General features: G+C 45.3%; 1 protein-coding gene across 7 annotated transcripts; it reads left to right on the top strand.

Moving 5' to 3' along the window:
* The first annotated feature begins 1444 nt into the window (after positions 1 to 1444).
* Positions 1445 to 21661, top strand: HMGXB4 (HMG-box containing 4). Of its 7 annotated transcripts, none has more exons than XM_044986666.1 (11): positions 1445 to 1635; positions 7985 to 8090; positions 8750 to 8868; positions 10125 to 10203; positions 11512 to 12503; positions 13940 to 14021; positions 14557 to 14621; positions 14917 to 15022; positions 15559 to 15728; positions 16467 to 16589; positions 19210 to 21661. In XM_044986666.1, the coding sequence occupies exons 1-11, from the start codon at positions 1624 to 1626 to the stop codon at positions 19252 to 19254; spliced, it is 1899 nt and encodes a 632-aa protein (XP_044842601.1). In that variant the 5' UTR covers positions 1445 to 1623; the 3' UTR covers positions 19255 to 21661. The 7 variants fall into 7 exon arrangements, with proteins under 7 accessions (XP_044842601.1, XP_044842597.1, XP_044842623.1 ...); XM_044986662.1 differs by having other exon boundaries at positions 8750 to 8898; XM_044986673.1 differs by lacking the exon at positions 1445 to 1635 and adding an exon at positions 3344 to 3559 and having other exon boundaries at positions 8750 to 8898.
* Positions 21662 to 21966: the final 305 nt, after the last annotated feature.

Raw genomic sequence — 21966 nt, 5'->3', positions numbered from 1 at the left:
AAGAGATGTTTTGCAATACAGCAGATCGGGAAGATTGCTGAAATGACCTAAGAGACTGATCAAGACATGGTAGGGTTGTGTTTTTAAGCAACCTGAAGAGTTGTCAGTTATTGTATTTGCTATAGTTTAATTTATTGGCATTTTAGTTCAATATGGAAATTTTAAAAGGGGAATCTTAAAAGAAAGCGGGGAAGTGCTATACAATGAGTCCTTCAGGAAGTGTAGAGATGCCACAATTCCTGTAAACTCTAGCTGCAGTTTTTGGTTTCCTATGACACTTCCTGCTGAGGCAGAAATAAAGAACTGCAGTTCAGGGCAGCCGCAGACTGCAATTACACAAGGTAGTAATACAGAGTTCTGTTCATAATAAAGCATTTACCTTGACACAGGTTTGCTCATTGGTAAAATACTGCACCGGACCAACTCATCCCTGGGTGGCTACAAGGATGGTAATGGGTGCTGGAATTCAGTCCATGAGGAAGACACTATACTGGTCATGCATGGATGGACAGGAACACCACTGAAGGTGCTTTCACCACATTAGGAGATGTCAATGAGCAAAATCAAAACAGGTCTTCACCCCTCTCTGTGATGGGGATTGGAGGGATAGCAGCATTTTTTGAGAGAGGCCTTCACTTACAGTGGGGCTTAGGTCAGGATACTCATGTGTATGAGAACATCTGACTTAATACAAATTAAGGCCCCAATTCTGCAACCATTTCAGTGGGACTACTCAGGCTCAGATGAGGAACGTTATGTACATGCTTTACTCTTGCTAGAATTCTGCGCCACTGCGCAATGCAGAGTTTGCACAGAATTAATGTTCTCCACAGAATCACACAGAATTTGTGATGTCCATCAAAATGCTTCCTTTTTCCAGTTTTTCCTCATCTGACCCTAGTGGCACCGTCCTCCCTCTTATATTTAGGGATCCATCAAATTTGTGGTCGTGAAAGTTGTGCCACAGACCGTAAAACCTGGTTTCCCCCATGAAACCTGGTCTTCAGTTACCCAGCTCTGAAGACAGAGTGGAGAGTGGCAGCTGCTGGCCAGGTGCCCAGCTCTGAAGGTAGCACCACCACCAGCAGCAGCACAGAAGTAAGAGTGGCATTTCCTGAATCTTTTTTGTTGTCTGACAGGTATTTTGAAATAAATTACGAAAATAATTGAAACTGGCATGATTATATTGTGTTATTTTGACAAATAAAATATGCAGTATTTTAAAATATTGTGTGCAGAACTTTAATTTTTTTGGCACAGAATTCCCCTAGGAGTAATGCTTAAATGTCTTCAGGGCAAGGATTAGCTCTTACTATGTGTTTGAATAGTGTAGTACAGTGAGACCCCTGATCTCTAGACACTATCATAACACAAATAAATAGTAATGTGCTTGGATTAGATTAGAACCTAATAGTGAAAAGGTGACTAACACGGTTCTGCTCTGTAAATGCAGGTGCATCCAGCATGTCTATATAGGACATAGCCTCTTTAAGCCCAAGGGTTGCTGGGAATTGTAGTCTCTGGACAAGGCACATGATCAAGTAGGCCTCTGAGTAAGTATCATCATGTGACTGCCTGTTGGAAGCTATATAAAGGAAGGCTGCGGCAGACTACTTAGAGAAAATGAGGGTGGAGGTAAGAGTTAGAGGAAACTCTTATATGGGGCTCTGGTAAGAGAGCCGGAACGGGTATGCTTTTCCTGCTAGGACAAGTGTTTTGAGTAGGAGGTGACTAGTATCATGCTCTCTCATGCAGAGGGTTTTGAATGTGAAGCTCGGTCAAGTGCTTGTAGCTTTATAAGGGGGGAATGAGTCCCAGCTCCACCATGCACCAGTAGTGATGGAATCCTGGAAGAGCTGTGTGTGGGACTGCCTCTCTGCTGTGATTAGAACCATTTTTAAGTAGTGTTGGCTTCTGATCAACATCCGAAGGCAGTGTTAATGTAGCAGGAACCCTGCCTGGCCAGCAACTAATCTGCACTGCACACAGGAACAACTCTGTGGACACTCACCTGCCTCAAAAGAGGGATGAGAGGTGGGTGGAGGCCATGTCCTTGCAGTCTTGAGTTTGGAGAAAAGGAGGGATATAACAGCAAACAGAGCAGAAGTGGTGCATGTACACTGGGTGATGAACCAGTAGGTAGGTAGAGTGTGTGTGTGAGAGAGAGAGAGGAATACACACACACACACACACTAGGTCATGGACCAGGACCTGGGGGTGGGAGCAGTGTGTACACTAGAGAATGGACCAGGTGATTTGAGGGAGGTAGGGGGGGGAAGCAGTGTGTGTATACTAGGTGATGGACCGGGAGGTATTGGGGACAGGGTGTGTGTACACTAGCTAATGGATTAGGCGATATGGGCAGTGCATGTACACTAGGTCAGTGGTTCTCAGCCAGGGGTACACCAAGGAACTTGCTGTGGCCCAGGGCAGAAAGCCGAAGCCCCACTGCATGGGGCTGAAGCCTGGGGTTCTAAGCCCCACCACCCAGGTCTGAAGCAACTTAGCTTCACAGGGTCCACTGCAGCATGGGGCCCCAGGCAATTGCCTTGCTTGCTACCTCCCAATGCTGGCCCTGCCTTTTATATGCAAAAAAAAAACCAGTTGTAGCACAGCTGGGCTGTGAAGTTTTTATAGCATGCGGGTGCTCAGAAAGAAAAAGGTTGAGACCCCCTGGTCTAGATGATGAACCAGGAGCTGGTGGGGGTGTAAATACACCAGGTGATGCACCAGCCCTGGGCAGGAGCTGGTGTGTGTGTGTGAGAGAGAGAGAGAGGGGTATGTGCAGGGGCGGCTCCAGACCCCAGCACGCCAAGCGTGTGCTTGGGGTGGCATGCCGCAGGGGGGGGGCGCTCTGCTGGTCCCCGGGAGGGCGGCAGGTGGCTCTGGTGGACCCCACAGGCGTGCCTGCGGAGGATCCGGTGATCCTGCATGGCTTCAATGGAGCTGTGGGACCAGCGGACCGTCCGCAAGCACGCCTGCGGGAGGTCCACCGGAGCCGCGGGACCGGCAGAGCACCCCCTGCAGCGTGCCGCTGTGCTTGGGGCAGTGAAATGTCTAGAGCCGCCCCTGGGTATGTGCACACGTGCACTTGATAAAGAACCAGGAGCTGGGGGAGGGGGTGCAAGTGAACCAGGGGAAGCACCAGCCCGGGGCGGGGTGCGCACAAGACGGGGCCCCGGCTGCGCTCCGCCCTGTTATACTGGGCCCGAGGATTCTAGTAGCAGGCCTGGCGATCGATCGATCGGCTCGGCGTTCTGCTACAGGCCGAGTGCCCTGCCTGCCTCCTGCGTTGGAGGCGCTCGGCGCTCGGCTGGCTCTCCCTGGGCGCCGGGCGGGCGTCTCTTTTCCCATTCCAAGATGGCGGCCGGAGGCACCGGCGGAGGCGAGGCGGGAAGCGGCGGACCAGAGTGAAGCCTCCGCGGAGCCCCCTCTCCCTGAGCGGGGCCGCCGCGTGGCAGGCTGCTCCCGCCTCCGGCCTGGGCCGCCGCCGCGGGGGACCCCGGGGCCTGCTCTAGGGGCAGAGCCGCGGGCTGGAGCGAGGCTGGAGCCCGCCGGGGTGAGAGGAGACGCGGGCAAGGGGCGGTGAAGCGGCCGGGCTGGTTCAAATCAAGGAGGCGGGAAAGCGAGGGGGCGCGCGAAGCCCCGGCGGGGAGGGCAGTGCGCATGCGCAGTGGGTTACGCTCCGACAGCGCTGGGGGCAGGTGCGAGGGTCGCCGGCAGGGCGCGCGCTGGGTAACTGTGTTGCCCCACGGACCTGCAGGGGGCGCCGCTGCGGTGGCCGCGCTGGGTCTGTGCACGCGGCCACTGGCACCGCGCTAATGGCAATAGTCCTGCAGGGCAATCGCCTCCCTGCGCCCTGGAGCACCCGTCGCTGCTGTGCCAGCCACGGGGGCGCAGCACACACAGTTGCCCAGGAAGGGAGAGAAGGCGCTGGGCTCTGCCTAGGGCAGGGTGCTGCCCTGGAGGCTTCTGTTGTCCTCATGGTTCCTTACACCTTTCCCCTCCGCCCCTGTGGGCTACTGTGAATTCATTGTGTTGTCTGAGTGATGCTGCAGCCGTTAGGTGCACAAGAGGTCCTCAGTCGCACAGGTGGGCTTCAGCTGGACTCTTTGCATGAGAGAGGTTTGGAGAATAGGGACCCAAGGCCCCCATCCTGCTAACACACCTTCAGCACTACGTGTGTGTGTGACCCATCGAAGTCCATAGGACTGCTTGTACATAAAGTTAAGCACATGCTTTGCAGGCTCAGGGGCTTAGTTTGTGAGCCCTTCTGGGCAGGGACCTTGTCTTCTAACCTCTACTGTTGTCTCTTCCTTTCCCTAATTTTTTTTTAATGGGACTAATAAGGTATGCACATAACCATACACAAATCTGTTTCCTCTTGGTGTTACCCTCATCTTTCCCATCACACCCCACTATCTCTGTTGTCTGTTGATAAGCTGTATCTATGTTAGGTGCTGATCCTATAAACATTTACAATCAAGTATAGTGCCTACTATCGTGAGTGGTCCCATTGAAGTCAATGGAACAGATCACAGAAATAAACATTGTGCCTTGTAGTGTTTGCAAGATGTGGCCCTTAACGTAATCTCATTGCGGGGAAGGGATCTGTCTTATTTTTATTTTTCTGTAAAGGGCTGTGGCTGTGGTGTTAAATAAATTCTGTGTGTGAAATGCCAAAAACGTAGCAGTAGGGATATATTACCCACCACCTAACCAGGATGGTGATAGTGACTGTGAAATGCTCACGGAGATTAGAGAGGCTATAAAAATAAAAAACTTAATAATAATGGGGGATTTCAACCATCCCCATATTGACTGGGTACATGTCACCTCAGGATGGGATGCAGAGATAAAGTTGCTTGACACCTTAAAGGACTGCTTCTTGGAGCAGCTACTCCTGGAACCCACAAGAGGAGAGGCAATTCTTGATTTAGGCCTAAGTGAAGCACAGGATCTGGTCCAAGAGGTGAATATAACTGGACCACGTGGTAATAGTGACCATAATATAATTAAATGTAACATCGCTGTGGTTGGGAAAACAGCACAGCAGCCCAACACTAGCATTTAATTTCAGAAAGGGGGACTGCACAAAAAAAGAGGAAGTGAGTGAAACAGAAATTAAAAGGTACAGCGCAAAAAGTGAAATCCCTGCAAGCTGCATGGAAACTTTTTAAAAGCATCATAATAGAAGCTCAACTTAAATGTATACCCCACATTAAAAAACATAGTAAGAGAACCAAAAAAGTGGCTCCCTGGCTAAACAACAAAGTAGAAGAAGCAGTGAGAGGCAAAAAGACTTCCTTTAAAAAGTGGAAGTTAAATCCTAGTGAGGAAAATAGAAAGGAGCATAAACTCTGGCCTATGAAGTGTAAAAATATAATTAAGAAAGCCAAAAAAGGATTTGAAGACTAGCTAGCCAAAGACAAAAATAACAGCAACAATTTTTTTTTTTTAAGTATGTCAGAAGAAGGAAGCCTGCTAAACCAGTGGGGCTTCTGGGCAATCATGATGCTAAAGGAGCACTCAAGGACGATAAGGCCATTGCAGAGAAACAAAATTAATTCTTTCCATCGGTCTTCACAGCTGAGGATGTGAGGGAGATTCCCAAACCTGAGCCATTCTTTTTAGGTGACAAATCTGAGGAACTGTCCCTGAGCGAGGTGTCGTCAGAGGAGGTTTTGGAACAAATTGATACACTAAACAGTAATAAGTTACCGGGACCAGATGGCATTCACTCAAGAGTTCTAAAGGAACTCAAATGTGAAATTGCAGAACTACTAACTGTAGTCTGTAACCTATCATTTAAATCAGCTTCTGTACCAAATGACTGGAGGAAAGCTAATGTGATGTCAGTTTTTAAAAAGGGCTCCAGAGGTGATTCCAACAATTACAGGCCGGTAATAAGACAAAAAAATCATATTGCCTCTATATAAATCCATGGTACGCCCACATCTCAAATACTGCATGCAGATCTGGTCACCCCATCTCAAAAAAGATACATTAGAATTGGAAAAGGTACAGAAAAGGGCAACAAAAATTATTAGGGGTATGGAACAGCTTCCGTATGAGGAAAGATTAATAAGACTGGAACTATTCAGTTTGGAAATGATGATTAAGGGGGGGGATATGATTGAGGTCTATAAAATCAGGACCAGTGTGGAGAAAGTAAATAAGGATGTGTTATTTACTCCTCATAACACAAGAACTAGGGGTCACCAAATGAAATGAATAGGCAGCAGTTTTAAAACAAACAAAAGGAAGTATTTCTTCACACAATGCACAGTCAACCTGTGGAACTCTTTGCCAGAGGATGTTTTGAAGCCCAAAACTATAACAGGGTTCAAGAAAGAACTAGATAAATTTGTAGAGGATAGTTCCATCAATGGCTGTTAGCCAGGATGGGCAGGGATGGTGTCCCTAGCCTTTGTTTGCTAGAAGCTGGGAATGAGCGAAAAGGAAAGGATCACTTGATGATTACCTCTTCTATTCATTCCCTCTGAGGCACTTGGCATTGGCCACTTTTGGAAGACAGGACACTGGGCTAGGTGGACTATTGGTCTGACCCAGTATGGCTGTTCTTAAGTTCTTATGCCATGTCTGCCAATGGCATTGTATACATTTTTGTAATACTGGGGTTTTTTTTAAATTTCTGAGGTGGATGATTTTCCTAAAATATTAAAATGAATGCAGATTAACCTCTACCCCATGCGAATTGTAGCAAAAATGTTTCCTACTTAGTAGGGGTGGTAGTGGTGGGTAGAGTGGTGGTAGGTTTGTGGGGTTTTTTTGTTTTTTGTTGTTGTTTTTAGAAACCAGTAAAGCATGAATACATACATATTTATATTATAGTGTCAACCAATTGTTTCTAAAGCCTGTAGGTATATGGAGAGCTTTACAAAACACACACACAAAACAAGTTCCCTACCCCAAAGAGTTTAAACTCTTAACGCCAGCATGGTGTCATGTTTGTGTCTCAGCCAGTCAGAAAACCGACTGCTTGGTCGCTTATTCACAGATGGTGGGGGGAAAAGGTAACTTCAGCCAGGTGAGAACTGGATAATCGCTGGAAGGATTACTTGGTTTTAAAAGTTGCACTTCTGCCAAGAAGCTGGTCTCTGACTGAAGAACACAAGTTATTTTCTGTGAGATAATCTGAATCCAGCTATTCCACAATGACAAAAGGTGCAACCTCTTACCTGCACAAGGATCCCTAAGATAGACTGACTCAGTCAGGAGAGACATGGAACTTCCTGAGCTACCAGAGGCTGGGAGTGCTGCAGAATGCCTAGGAAAAGGGAGTGCTTTTTTCCTTCTACTTCCTCTCCCATCTCCCAAATTGGCCATCAGAATTGCTAAAGTAGCAGGGTGGGGGACTGCAAGAATTTCAGAAAAGATGCACACCTCTGCCCCAAAATCTCCAATTAATGTAGTAGATCTAAGGTCATTGGACATTGCACAGGACTGGTATCCAGCTGGGGTCTTCTCTCTCTCCACCCCAAATTCTTCATCCAAGATTCAGGGGTTTAGCATTTGTCTCTAAAGACCCCACTCTGCAACAATGCTGACAAGAAAGGATCATAACACCAACTCTGTTTTTAATTGTTTGTGTCAACATGGAAGCTAAAACAAGCCATTTGATCACTCATTTTACATTTTATTGAAATAAATGACATGATGTTACCAATTTGAGGTTTCACGAGGAAGAGGAGATCCTTGTTATCTCCGTGTAAAATCAAGCGACCCCTCCAAACTTTTAACATATGAATCAGCTAAAGCAAACTACCCTGAAGTTTGATCTTTCTCTACCAGTCGTCCCATCCCTTAAGTGTGAGCATGAGCAGACAAGGAGGCACACTTCCTTGCTTTCCCTCTGCCACTTTCTTCCTGTGAGTCTCCATTCAGTTCCCAATGGGAAGTTCCCTTTTCTCCATTATGATTCCACTTTATGGGAGGGTTATTCTCATTCTCTGTTTCTTAGACCTTGTCCTGTAGACGGGAACGGGGGAAGGAGCCCAGACGTGGCAACACATTCTCAGGCTCCTGCAGGACCGCCATGGCTTATGATGACTCCAAGAAAAAAGAAGGTATGACTGCTTCATAATCTGAGAGGGTGTTCAAAAAGGGTACCCTCTGCAGCCCCTGCAAGCCCGTGGAGTTGAGAGAGTGGGAAAGGAAGCCGGTCTCCTGCATGGCAGTACAGAATGCGAAGACTTAGGGCATCAGGCTGGGTTTCTGCAGCATTCCAAGTCTCTCGTGGTGTCAGGAAGTGAGATACTGGGACTAGAAAATGGGTTTCACAGGTGGCATTTCAGACTGCTAACACCTTCATTACTGAACTCTGCCCTTGCAGCATTTATTGTCCCTGTCAACTCCATAGAACAGGAATGGGAATAGAATTTAAATCTCCTTCACAACAACATAGTAATCTCTAGACCCTGGTTTTAGTCTCAGCAACATCCCCAGCTCCTGTCTCTGGGGAGAAAGAAACCAAGACTAGGAATTGAACCTTGATCTCTTGTAGGGTACTGTACGGCACTGAGCCTTTTCCCTGCAGTTGGGGCAGCACAGCACACTAATTCCTAGTCCTCAGTATTCTTTTTTTGTTTTTGTTTTTTGTACATCAGTCTGCTTCAACTTTGACCTCTGTGATTGTGTTGCATTTTATGCGGAATGAATTTGCTTCCATTGTTCCTTAATTGGGTATCTCAATCCTTCCCTTTCTCACCACACTCACAAATGCTAGAGTGCTTAGAGGGTGACCGAAGCATTGATGACGTGGGGCTGGCAGCAGGTAGAACCCAGCGAGAGAAAAAACGCTCTTACAAGGATCTGCTGCGGGAAGAGGAGGAAATAGCAGCTCAGGTCAGAAAAACCTCAAAGAAAAGGTTGAAGGTGAGAAATGCACTTAAAACTGCGGTTCTCAAACTTTAGCAACCTGAGGACCCCCATTTTGATTAAAAAATTTTCGCAGACCCCCCCCAAACCCTCATTTAGCCCCGGGCCCCACCCCCACTCCACCCCTGCCCCTCCTCTTCCCTGTCTCTGCCCCCTCCCCCCCGTGCGCCCCATCCCTGCTCCTCCCCCTCCCTCCCAGCGCCTCCTGCACGCTGGGGAACAGTTGTTCCCCGGCATGCAGGAGGCGCTGGGAGGGAGAGGGAGGAGTTGATCAGCGGGGCCCGCGGAACCCAATTTGAGAAATGCTGACTTAAAATCTTCTGGTGGGATTGGTGTGGGTGAATTTGCTGTTTTCCTTTTGTAAAAATGGCCAATGACGGACTATGGAAAGCAGAGGAAGTGCGTCACATCACTCATTGGCAGCATACAGTCCTTCAAAAAGTGGTATTGATTAATTCTGAGAGGTAGTCAGGCCCAGTTATTATCTGTGATTTGTGGCCTCAGCATGGATGAGTGGGGAGATCCTCCCACAGCCCTCAGAGGCATGGGAGAGCAGGAATCGTAAAAGTTCATATAAAAAAACAAAATTCTAGACCTTATGGTTGCATAGATAATCTACAGAATATGAACAGAATATAAAGTGATGCACTGTTGTCCTCCTGATTCTGCAGGCAGCCTGAAATGGTACCGCTGAGAGGTGTGAACTGCCCTAGTTATCACCTAGAGGTGTTAATACTGAAACCTGATAGTAACCACTTTGAGCTGAAATTTCTGCTGTCTTTTGCCAGTCCAGAGCTGACTAATTTAAGATTGGGAGGGGTAAGACCTTTGCTAGTGTGAAAAAAATTGTTTTCCACTCTTTTTTTTTTATTTTCCACTACTCAAATGGAATTCCCAAACTTCATTTTCAAACTTCAGAATGGTCAATACACAGAGAATGTATTTCAGTGGTGAGCAACCTGCGGCCCTTCCCGCAGCTCCCATTGGCCCGGAATGGTGAACCATGGCCACTGGGAGCTGCAGGTGGCCATGCCTGTGGACGGTCAGTGTAAACAAACTGTCTTGTGGCCCGCCAGCAGATTATCCTGACAGGCCCGTAGGTTGCCCACCACTGATGTATTTAGTGACATGAGTGGTTTCCAGAATTATCTGTATCAAGAACCAGTATGAATTTGTTTTTGTTTCCTACTGGTTTTTCAGCTCCATTTCTTCTCTGATTCCAGGACAGCGACCTCTTCTTCTTGGGGACAGAATCTCATAAGAAGAAGAGGAAGCATTCCTCTGATGAGTTCTTCTACGGAGGTGAGGATAGGAAGCATTCAGGATTGATGCTATGGGGCAGGAAGGCTGATCAGTAGGGCCCTACTAAATTTACTGTCCATTTTGGTCAATTTCACGGTCGTAGGATTTTAAAAATTGTAAATTTCATTATTTCAGGTATTTAAATCTGAAATTTCACAGTGTTGTAACTGTAGGGGTACTGACCCAAAGGGAAATGGGGTGGGCTCTGCTGACGGTGGTGCTGCCTTCAGAGCTGGGCGGCTGGAGAGCAGCAGCTGCTGACTGGGAGCAGAGGTGAGACTGAGAGGGCTAACTATGGCCAGGGGGCTGCGAGTGAGCTGAAGTGAGGAGTTTGGGGCCTGATGCGATGGGGGTTGGTCTGTATTGATGGTTGGCTCTGAGCAGATGGAGTGAGTGCTGGGAGGGTGAACTGAGTACGGTGTTACATGGGGTAAGAGGGCTGAAGTGATGGGGTGTTGATGGGGACTGGAGGACAGGATTAATTGCTGGGCAGGAGACGAGCAGATGTGGGGATGAGAGTTCCTGCAGCAGGGGCCAAAATCCTCTTATCCAGTACATGTGGGAGAGTGGGCAACACTAATTGTCACATGAACACACTCTGGGGATGGGGAGGAGTGCAAAAATCAAGAGACTGACCTAAAAACTCAGTATAATCTTCTTTTTTTTTAAATCTCATGATTTGGGGGCCAACCTCATGATTTTTGGAGGTCCGACTCATGATTTTTGATCTCTCGAAGTTGGCAATACTGCACATCTCTCTATGTGGCCTTTGTGCTTGTTTTTTCTCTCTGAAAGATCAAGCTATGGATTTTCTTAGATCGTAAGCTCTTTGGGACAGGGACTTTCTTTTTGTTCTGGTTATGCAGTGTCTAGCACAATAGGATCCTGGTCCTGGATTGGTGCTCCTTGGTGCTACCATAGTACAATAATAAATAATAACAATACTAATAATACTCAAGATAATACTGGCTCCTCTGAATTTTCAGTCACAGTATATTCATGTCATGGATGTCAAACCAGGCTCTCTGAGTTTAATATGAACACAGAATTATCCTAAAGTTCATACTCGTAACTAACCAGAAGCCCACAGCTTCTGTTTCTCTGTAGCCTTGTTTCTTGTGACCAGCCTAGTGCCAGTCTTCTTTTGCAACAAGACTCAGAGGACTTCTCTAAGCCAGAAAGGTGACTATTTAGCCGTGAGCACCAGGAATACTGGGGGACTCTGAACCCCTCTTCTTCAAGGCGGCATAGGAGGAGATATGTCACATACAGTCTCCCCTCAGTTTGATTTATTTTGGTCTTTTTCAGACCTTTCACCTTTGGAGTTGCCATCAAAGAAGAAGAAAAAAGCAGTCTCAAGCCCAACCTCTTCTGACACAGCCATGGATCTTCTTAAGGCTATCACCTCACCTCTTGCCACGGGCTCCAAGCCCTCAAAAAAGACATCTGAAAAATCATCCTTCTCTGCCTTTGCTGCCACTGGCTATTCAGAGAGCAAGAAGGAGCACCATAAGAAGAAACTGAGTGGTAGCAGTGGAGAGCTGTCACTGGATGATGGCAGCTTCCACAAATCCAAAAAGATGAAGCCGCTCTATGTAAACACAGAGACACTGACCCTGCGTGAGCCTGATGGTTTGAAGATGAAGCTCATCCTTTCACCTAAAGAGAAGGGGGGCAGCACAGTAGACGAGGAGTCATTCCCATACTCTTCACCACCAACAGCAGCAAAAAAATCCTCCAAAAAATCAGGTCGAGATGAACAAGGCTCTTTCCTCCTGGGTCATGAGCTTCAAAGCTTCCTGAAATCAGCTCGGAAGAAGCACAAGCCACTGCCAGACTCACATCCACTGCCAGTCCCGGAGGGATTTGGCCCTGACACCTCTCTGTTCTCAGAAGGTCATGGGAGTGAATATGACCTTTCAAGTATGGAGCCACCCTTGGAATCAGGTTCATCATCTGGTGGGGAGCTGGAGGCCGGAGAGCTGGTGATAGATGACTCCTACCGGGAGATCAAGAAGAAGAAGAAGTCAAAGAAAAGCAAGAAAAAAAAGGACAAGGAGAAACACAAGGAGAAGAAGCACTCCAAGTCTAAGAAGAGTTCTGGACTCCCTGCCTCTGTAGCAGTAGCAGAAGTTATGGTGACACCACCGCCACCCCCTCCACCCAGCACTCCATTTGTCCTTCCTGTGCCTCCCCCCCCACCTCCTGTTTTCCACACAGACGGACAAAGTGAGAAGAAAAAGAAAAAAGAAGAGAAGGAGAAGGAAAAAGCTGAGAAAGCAGAAAAGGATAAAGAAAAGGTAAAGAGCAGTAGCAGATAAATAGGTAGCAGAAATTGTGATGTCTAAGAGTCTGTGACATTGGGTAATACTGGATAAGACGCCCTGTATTTTGGCCACAGAACCATTGCCATTGTTCCAGAACCTGAGCTTTTGTTTAAAAAAAAATATTTCTAGCTCTCATTCTTATGAAAATAATCTTCAAAATGTGAATCAAGTAAAAACTGAAACAGTAAGTCTTAGAGGCATGAGTCATCCTGTCCATGTCAAATGGTTGTTAACCCTGAAACCTAAAGAAGAAAAATTAAGTATCAACATTAATTGTTTCACTGTTGAAACATTTTTGCGGAACATCAGTTACGTGTGATATACACAACCATGCTTCAGGGCATAAACCATCCTCTAACTTTATCTAAAAGGAGAAGTAAGAAACTTCCTTTAACAAGTTATATCATAATTGCCCATTTTGCGATTTCTCACACCTTTTTCTGAAGCATCTGATTCTGGCTACTCTCAGGCAGGCTACTGGACTACAGTGGCCACTGATTTGGTAAAATATGGCAAGGGAAAACAACTCTGTGCTGAAGTTGAAGTATTTGTCCATTATCTCCTAAATGAAAGGAAAAAAAAGCTATTAATCTTGTAGAGGGACCACATTCCCAGTTCCATCCTATGCTGAGAATCTAGAACATCAGGTGTCCATGGCTAATTTATAAAACTGCAAGTGGGGAAAACTTTTGACACAGTATGTGTGCTGTGGCAGTAATTAGAGCAATGTCATCTTGCATTATACAGATGGGAAAGATGACAGACTGGACATAGAGTGAGCTGGATTGTGTCAAGAATTAAGCAGGAATAACCCAAGTGAACCAGCCCATAACCACCCTCACTCAGTAAAATAGGCTCTAAGATTACATGCAGGATTTCTCTGAGCACAGATTGGCAACTACCTCTGCCACCACAGTTGATGTACTGCTAGTGTCTTACTCTCATAGAAATCCTAGGACTGGAATAAGAGGGAACTATTTGTCAGGACTGAGTTGAATTGAAAGATCTATATGATGTCCTAGGCGTCATCTACACCACGAGCTTGGCGCAGTTCAGCTGTGCCTCCGCTGCTGCTATCTGTGCTACCAAGGCCACGCTACTATTTATACTCACACTAACCCAATGATGGCTAGCGCAAGTATGTGTACTCTAGCAGGGGAATTGCACCCCTCGCTCATGTGGTAGACATTGCTCTAGGAATGGAATAAGAAGTGGTGCTGCATGTCAAAATTGAGGTATATCAGCAGAACTGGATGTTGATCCTGAACCAGAATAGCAGGGGTTGCCTCAGGTCAGGAATGAAATACATTGGCAGAGATCTTGCAGGAGTAACACAGATTATCCTTAAATTTAAATAGGTCTCAGTATAATTAAAAATCTTCCATGTTTTCTTTTCTCCTTGTGATTAGCCAAAGAAGAAGAACATGTCTGCCTACCAAGTGTTCTGTAAGGAATATCGAGTGACCATTGTGGCTGAGCATCCAGGGATAGGTAAGAGAATAACCTAGCTTCTTCTTCTGTTCATATACAGCTGTCACTGGGATAGTCCAGTCAGATTGGTTACCAGGGCAAATCTTTGTTTTGTCCCAACATCCACTATTGGTGCTGGAGTTCAAAGAGTCTGCCAGGATGCTTTAAATAAGAGGCAGCAAAGTGGAAAGGAGAGGCTCCCATGATCTAATATCATGGTGTTTCAATCCAACTGTGAATTTGGATAACTTCCTTTTACTGCGAAACTGTTTCCGATAGTATGTTGTGCAGCCTCCCATATACACATGTTCCTCAGTGCAGGTGTAGGTGCCCATCATCCACCTGTTCCTTTTAGGTTGAGACTATAGGAAATCGTCTCCAAGCATGGGTAGTTCAAGAGCGGTACAGGCTCTTCACTAACAGCATATGCATGGGCCAGTTTCCTGAACTTTCAGTATTTATACAGACTTTCCACTGCCTTCTCTTGGTTGATTTTTATATTTGGTTTTCTTATTAACCTTTCCCCTTTTATTGTTACCTCCCCTTTTCCACCTAGATTTTGGGGAGTTGAGCAAAAAACTGGCAGAAGTGTGGAAGCAGCTGCCTGAAAAGGATAAACTGGTACGTATGCCCATGGATATATTTTTTGTAGAATAAATTATCTAAATTATCTGCCTCGATCCTCTCATGCTGCCAGCATTGCTTTTGCGGTGTAGGGCCACTGGGTGTTACAGTATGGCAAATAAATGTGCAATCCCCTGCACTAAGGGAATTGGGTGCTCTCAGCCCCATAGTAACAAAAATGTCTGGTTTCTGCTTGTAAGAATTGCATAGCCAGTCAACTATCCATGAAGTCTCACCCCATCTCCCAAATTATTTGCCTAATGGTTTGTTTCCTGCTTTTCTTTCTGTGTAGGTTTGGAAGCAGAAAGCTCAATATCTGCAGCATAAGCAGAATAAAGCAGAGGCCACAACAGTGAAGAGGAAGGCATCCTCATCAGAGGGTGCCCCAAAAGTGAAAGGTAATAGCCACACCCTGTTTATTCAAGTCTTTAGGGAAAGGGTAGAGTATTACGTGTGCATTAGGGAATAGAGCAAGCACCTTCTGCTCTTTCCCTCCTCCTTCCCCATGAGTTTGGTGTCTGATTATTCTCTTACTCAAAAATGATCCCACTAGAGGACTGAGGAATGGTGTTAGTAGGTTTCAAAGGGGCATCCTGTTGAGCCCTAAGCTATAAAGATGGTACCATTCATACAGCACATTGATGATGGAGTATATAAAGCAAGAAGGAACAGGAGAGAAGTTTGGGTACGTGCTAGAGGCTGGAGTTAGCAAAAACAAAGGGTATGGTTAGTTGAGCATCTGTTTAATGAGAGAATCTCCCACCACTTCTATATTAATATTTGTTATTAATACAGTGTCAAGAAGTGGGATTGGTGCTTTGTGTAAGTATGAGAGAGACCCCAACCCCAAAGAGCTTACAGTCCAAACAGACTTGTCGGTAAAGAAGTAAGAAAGAGGACATAAGATTTTTTTTTTTTACCCATCTGTTTTAAGCTTCCCCCGCAGGTATGCTTTCACCTCATAAGAAGTCCCCCTCCAGCACTGTGGTGTTATCCTCCTCACCAGCCAAAGCCCCTGATACAGATCCCATTGATGTAGCTGCACATCTACAGTTACTGGGTGAATCTCTGAGCCTCATTGGACACCGGCTGCAAGAGACAGAGGTGTGTACAGAGCCAGTACCAAATCAGGGAATCTCACGTGTAATCCCAACATAGCATGTGTGTAATGTGGACTCTAAACTGCATTGGGTTTAATGGGTAACAGTATAGTCTCATTCCCACTGTCCTGCGCGCTGCATGCTTTATCACCAATAAAACAAACATTTGAACTGCTTTTCCCCAGTGTCCCAGTTGGGATTTTTGTACAGGGGGTAGCTCCTGCCATTGTAAAGATGAAAAGCTCTTCCTTCACAGTAGGATGTGGAAAAGTAATTCCCCACTCCAAAAATTATGTTACCTTAGGGCAAGCCTAGTTACAGTCTTAGCGCCTTGAACCCAGAGAAGCAGTATTCTTCACTATGCTTCCTATTTCTGGATTCGGGTTGGGATTTAAATAAGTATTATTGCAATAGATTATAAAAATGATTATTTTTTAAATCATAAAAATTGTGAACCTAATAAGACACACTCGCTCCAGTACTCTGCCTTTGTTTTCTGTTGTTTCCCACCCTTTTCCTGTATTTGTACATTGCCTATTGAGATCCTGTTATAAACTCTTTGAATCAGTGATATATGTGTATGAAGTGTCTCACATGGCTTTGTTATGATACAAACAATAGATAGAGAAGTGGGGTTGGTGGATAAGCCCAAGAGAGAACTTGTGGTAGATTTTTGTGGTGATGGAATTGCAGTCTCCACTACTTATACCCATTCAATTACTTTCTCCTTCCTTACTTCCAGGGGATGGTGGCTGTATCAGGAAGTTTGTCAGTACTTCTAGATTCTATTATCTGTGCCCTGGGCCCTTTAGCATGCCTGACCACACAACTACCTGAGCTGAATGGCTGCCCTAAGCAAGTTCTGGTGAGTTTCTTGTGGTTCTTATTTCAGTTCTAGACCTATTAGTCTCCATGGAAAGAGAGCTGGAGTCCTGACTAGCGTGTCTTTGTGACACTGGTGAGCCTCTACTGCTACACGGATGGATAAATAGTTCTGCTAGTGCACTGTTACTATGGGAAGGATTTATATGTGGGGAATTCACTGGTAATATCTGCTGTAGGATATTGTGCACTAGATTTTCAGTGAAAGATGCTAACCGTTCAAGGGAACTTAACCTTTATTCCATTTATTGCAGTACTTGCAGTTCCTGTTTCTCAGTGACTAAAACAGTAAATCTGGAGCAAATAAAACAACTGTGTGCATGGCAGATGTCTTAATAAGCTCCAAGTTTGCATAAGAATTAAAAGGCCCTCTCCAACTGGTATATATACACACACTCAGTTTTTCTGTAATTGTGTAAACATCATTCCAGTAACCTGCAGTTAACTCTTAAGACCAGGATTCCCTGTATGGGGGGTGGCCACCTCAAAAGATGTCAGGAAACTCCTCCAGGCAAGGGAGGCATGTGGTCTGTTCCTTACAGCTGTTGGGTTCACAGCTACATATTTTCTCCTTCATTCCTAAACAACCCTTCATAGTGAGCCCTCATTTGGCAGCGGGCAGCTTGCAGCACCAGTGTAGTATGGTGGCAAACTCAAAGTGACAACATGAAAGCAGAGAGAGGGACAGAAGTCACAGCACCAAGCAGGGGAGAAGACTAAGGCAGAGAAAAAGAGAGGGAGGGCAAAAACTTGAATCAAAAAGAGAAAACATGCCCAGTAAAGTACACAGAAAACACTAGATGACAAGCAAATCTGACAAGAAAGAGGGAAAAAAATATTTAGGAAGAAAATGGGAGATAAGGCAAATGTTCCTGGGCATGATTTGAATGATCTTGGTTGAGGGGGTGGCCCAGACACTGATTCATCACAGAAAGGGGTCTCTAACAAAAAAAAAAAAAAAAAAGATGTGGCAGCTTCTGGGCACATTCCCTAGTATGTCAGCCAGGTGCTGCCAATTCAGGCTATGGCTATATAACTATTGGACAATGCAGCCTACACTTCAGTCTCTCCCTTTTGCCAAAAGCATTCTGAGCACTGGCACTCCCTCACCACATCATCGATAGGCCTGGAAACTGGAACCTCTTTTTATTTCTGTTAAGAACTAGGGAGCTGTAGGTAGGTTAAGGCACTAATCTTTCACTTCTGGAGATGTGAGCTCAGACCTGGTCACAAGTGCAATTAGTTTGGTAGTTCCAGGCTAGTTTCCTAGCTAGACAGTTGCCCACATAAGTAAAATTGCTTTCTTCACAGTAAACTACAGTTGGCAGTGCTTGTGTGTCATGTAAGGTGCTGTTTATCTCTTCAGTCAGTAGGTGGCACTGCTAAATTATAGAACTGATCAAGAGACTGCCAAGATTCCAGTTCCTCCTCCTTCAAGCATTAAGAGGAGTGTGTATCGAAGATATTGCTACCTGAAATTTATCAGCCAAAACTTTTTCAGCAAAGGATGCAGATTTGGCAACACTAAAACATTCTGCACATTTATTGAATTATTCATTTTTTTTTTTAAATCAGAAGGTGGCAAAATGTTTCATTTTGACATTTTCAAAACTAAATGCTTTGATTTTTCAGTTTGAATTGACTTTTTTCTAAATATCCTTCAATTTTATATTTAAAAAAAGAATCCCAAACATTAAAAAATGATTGACATTTGAAATGAAGCATTTTGTTTTGGATTGAATGAAGTATTTTGTTTGACCGAAAATGAAATTTTTTCAATATGCTAAAAATGCCGAAAAAGCTTGTTTTGGGTCCATCCCAAATAAGTTTCTTTTCAATTTTTTTTACCGGAATTGCCAGAGAACTGAAAAATCCATTATTCGCACAACTCTAATCTGAGGCTTCTTTTGGGTAGCCAGCCACACCTCTGGGATTACTGGTGTGCTGCAGTCATAGACCTACAGGTGGAGTCCCTGGAACATGTTTGCTGAGATACTGGGGACCACAACAATGTCCTTTAGGCTGCCAACAGCATTTGCAAAGAAAATCCAGGAGCCCAGACAAACTTTCTTTCACTCTCACCTCACTTCTGAGATATTTTCCTTTTTTCACACTTTCACATAACAAATTCTAGCAGAGTTTTTCATGAGTTTCTGTACACAGGGCATTTCTCCTGGATTCCCCTATTACTTCCATCACCCTGGGTTGGGTCCTTCCTCACTGAGCTTCCCTCAGGTGGATGTGGACTGGGTATGAATTGATTGCTTCCCAATTCATCTACACTGCTCTTAGCACTGGCCAAGTGGGATGAGGAAGCACTATAAGGCACTATGAGTGTTTCCCTTACCTCCAGGTGCCCCCACTGTGCTCTCAGTGCCTGAGACTATCTTTCAGCTAGGTCTCCTTTTATTTCCAAAATGCCGAAGGTTAGCTAACAATACTGGTAACTTCCAAGAGAATGGGGTTGATCCCACCCTGTAGAAAATTGTCTGACAAGATGGATATCTCCACATCCCACAGCTCTGTTACACTGAAGCATTGTTTCTGTAGGATTTGGGATCATAACGGATTCTTTTTAAAAATATTAAATGTTCTCTTTCCAGTCAAACACACTAGACAACATCGCCTACATCATGCCTGGACTCTGACAAGAAAGGACCCTGGGATGTACCTGCTTCCACGTTACTGACTTGTGTACATAGGCGCTATATCGGCACTCTCTAAGGGCTCCGTGTGTAGGGTTTTAAAGTTTTATATCTGTATAGTATATACATAGGATTGTAACTATTTTACTTTTATTAATTATATGAAAAGTTGTGACGTAAGCTGAGCGAATCCTTTCCTGTTGGTGGGAGAGACCTACTCAATGTATTCTCCAGTCAGAAGGTTTTTGCGTGGTTGAGTCATAAAACTTTTGATATATCAGCCTTAAATTCAAAGAAGCCTTTTTGGGGAATTGGCCTGAGCAAGACTATCTGTTGATGGACAGGTGCACAGGCTTGTTTGTTTTGGACCAAGCAATAGTGCTGGACTCATCACCAGCCCTGTTTCTAACTTCTATTGAAATGCACTGCTTTGCGGGAGGACTGGATGGCTGATGGAAGATAAAGGCTTTGACCTCTAGGTCATTTCTTCCAACCCCCAGGTCATTGGTGTTACTATCTGCTGACTGGCTGGTAGCTTGTGTTAAAATAGTTGTGGAGATGGTGAAGAATCTGTTCTCTTCTAGTGGACTTGCACCTACATCATCATCATCACTAGATGCCAACCTCAGAAGAGCGCCAAAGATTGAATGGACTGAGGAGAATGAACCACCCTCTTAATTTCTCCAGATCAGGGCTGTACCACCCTGGTGAGAAGGAGAGGGCAATATGTAGGAGAAACTTGCACTGCCTCTGCCCATCTGTACCTGTTTTGTGGGTAGAGGACTTTGTTTCTAAGAGCGTTGATCCCATCATCCCTTTCACCAGCAGTATTGAAAAAGATTTATGGAACCCTCCTGGTGGTGCTGAATTATCTAGAGACAGTGCTTATTAGATTTTATTTAATGGTTGTTAAAGACTGAAGAGGTTCTTGCTGAGCGGAACATGGGTTGAGTGGACAGATCCCACCTGAGCTGCTCCTTCTCCAAAGTGAGCTGCAGGAAAGCATTTGATTCTCATGTAGGTATGCGTGTGTATGCGTGGTGTATTTAACTTTTACCAATATCTGTAATGGATTTTAATTTATCCTGTATATTTCTGTATATATATGTGTGTGTATATATATATAATTTAAAAACAAAAAAGCCTTCCCTCCACCAATCGTGTGTGGAAAATATGAATCAGCTGTGCTCACCCCCCACCCTACAGGAATTAGCTGCTACTGTTGTAGCCTGCATAGACTTTGCAAGAGGGAATAGCGACAACAGGGTGGTAAGCCCTTGTGAAGAACAGTGTGTCCAGGGATGTTGGTTGGAAGCTGAAATGGAGACCCATTTATTCTGGGCCCAGCCTCCCCATCCCTTATCATTTATAGGTTTTAAAGTAGCAGAAGAAGGCTGCTTCTGTTTTGAATTCTGGATTCTCTCTTTTCCATGGCAGCTGGAAGTGAGCTGTACCTCAGTATGGCTGAGCTCTAAATCTGTCATGATTAAGCAAATCCTCAGATGTGTAGAGGGAAGCTTCCACCCAATCTCTCTACTGTGTAGTCCCCAGCTGCACATACATGGTAAATGTTGTCTTGCAGGGCTTCCTCTCTTCCCAGTTCAGTTCTGCTTTGTTGGTCAGTCAGTAGGGCTGGGTTGGTGGGTGAAACAGAAGGCTCTTATAGAGCATATAGAAGATTTGGGCCCAGGCCTCAGACCTAGATATACACCTCTCAAAAATATGTGGCTAATCCCAAGCAGCATTTGAGGGAGGTGGGGGTGGGCAGAGAGATCACAGTGGGCTTCTGGACCCTCACCAAAGCCTCTATTCTAAGAAATGGCATAAAACACCTGCCTGTGTTTCCAACTGTCCACAATGGAGAGCACTGTAGTGAATGATATATACAGGCGAGTCTCATCTTATGCGAGGGTTCCGTTCCGCTGTTAGCGCGTAAAGTGAAAACTGCATATAGTCAAAATTACATTGAGTTGAATGGTGGGCGGAATCGCCCGCACTACAGAAACAGTATTTAAATTGTTATTTTTCTCTCTTGTTTTTGCCGACTGCGTAAAGCTGAAATTGCGCATGTTAAATGCACATAAGATGCGACAGGCCTGTAGTCAGATCTCTATCTAAGGAACGGAAGGGGATCAGTCAGCTATAGCTTTGCCATCTGTATAACGATAAACTCTTGAAGAGTTTAAAAACCAACCACACACACAAACCCTAATGTATTGTATTTTTATTTAAAATTTGTAAACATTTGTATAATCTGTATCTTGTGGTATTTGGTACTAGAGGGAAAACTTTGGACTGAGACCTAACAGTTTTTATATTTTTGTTATTTTTCTTGCCATTTGGTCCAGATTGCATTACAGTTGTATAAAGAAACTTTTTTGTACTGTACTTACATATAATTTTTTTAACATTTGGTGTTTGTGTCATTATTTTGTATTTATAACGTGCTCTGCATCTTTTCCCCAATAACGCTGGCTACTAGTGTTTAGTACAGGGGTCGGCAACCTATGGCACTTGGCACACAAGCCGATTTTGCTGGCACGCAGCTGCCAACCGGGTCCTGGCCGCCAGCCCCGCTCAGCCCGCTGAGTGAACAGAACAAGAGGCTGAGCAGGGCTGGCGGCCGGGACCCCAGACTGGCGGCAGGCGTGTCCCCGCGGCTCCCCCTCACCATGCTCGGGTTCTGCGGCTCCCGGAAGTGTGAGCTGCCACTCC

Source organism: Mauremys mutica, chromosome 1, assembly GCF_020497125.1.
Source record: "Mauremys mutica isolate MM-2020 ecotype Southern chromosome 1, ASM2049712v1, whole genome shotgun sequence".
Classification (NCBI taxonomy): domain Eukaryota; kingdom Metazoa; phylum Chordata; order Testudines; family Geoemydidae; genus Mauremys; species Mauremys mutica.
Note: the sequence above shows the minus strand (reverse complement) of the source record. Positions and strands in the feature narration are given on the sequence as shown.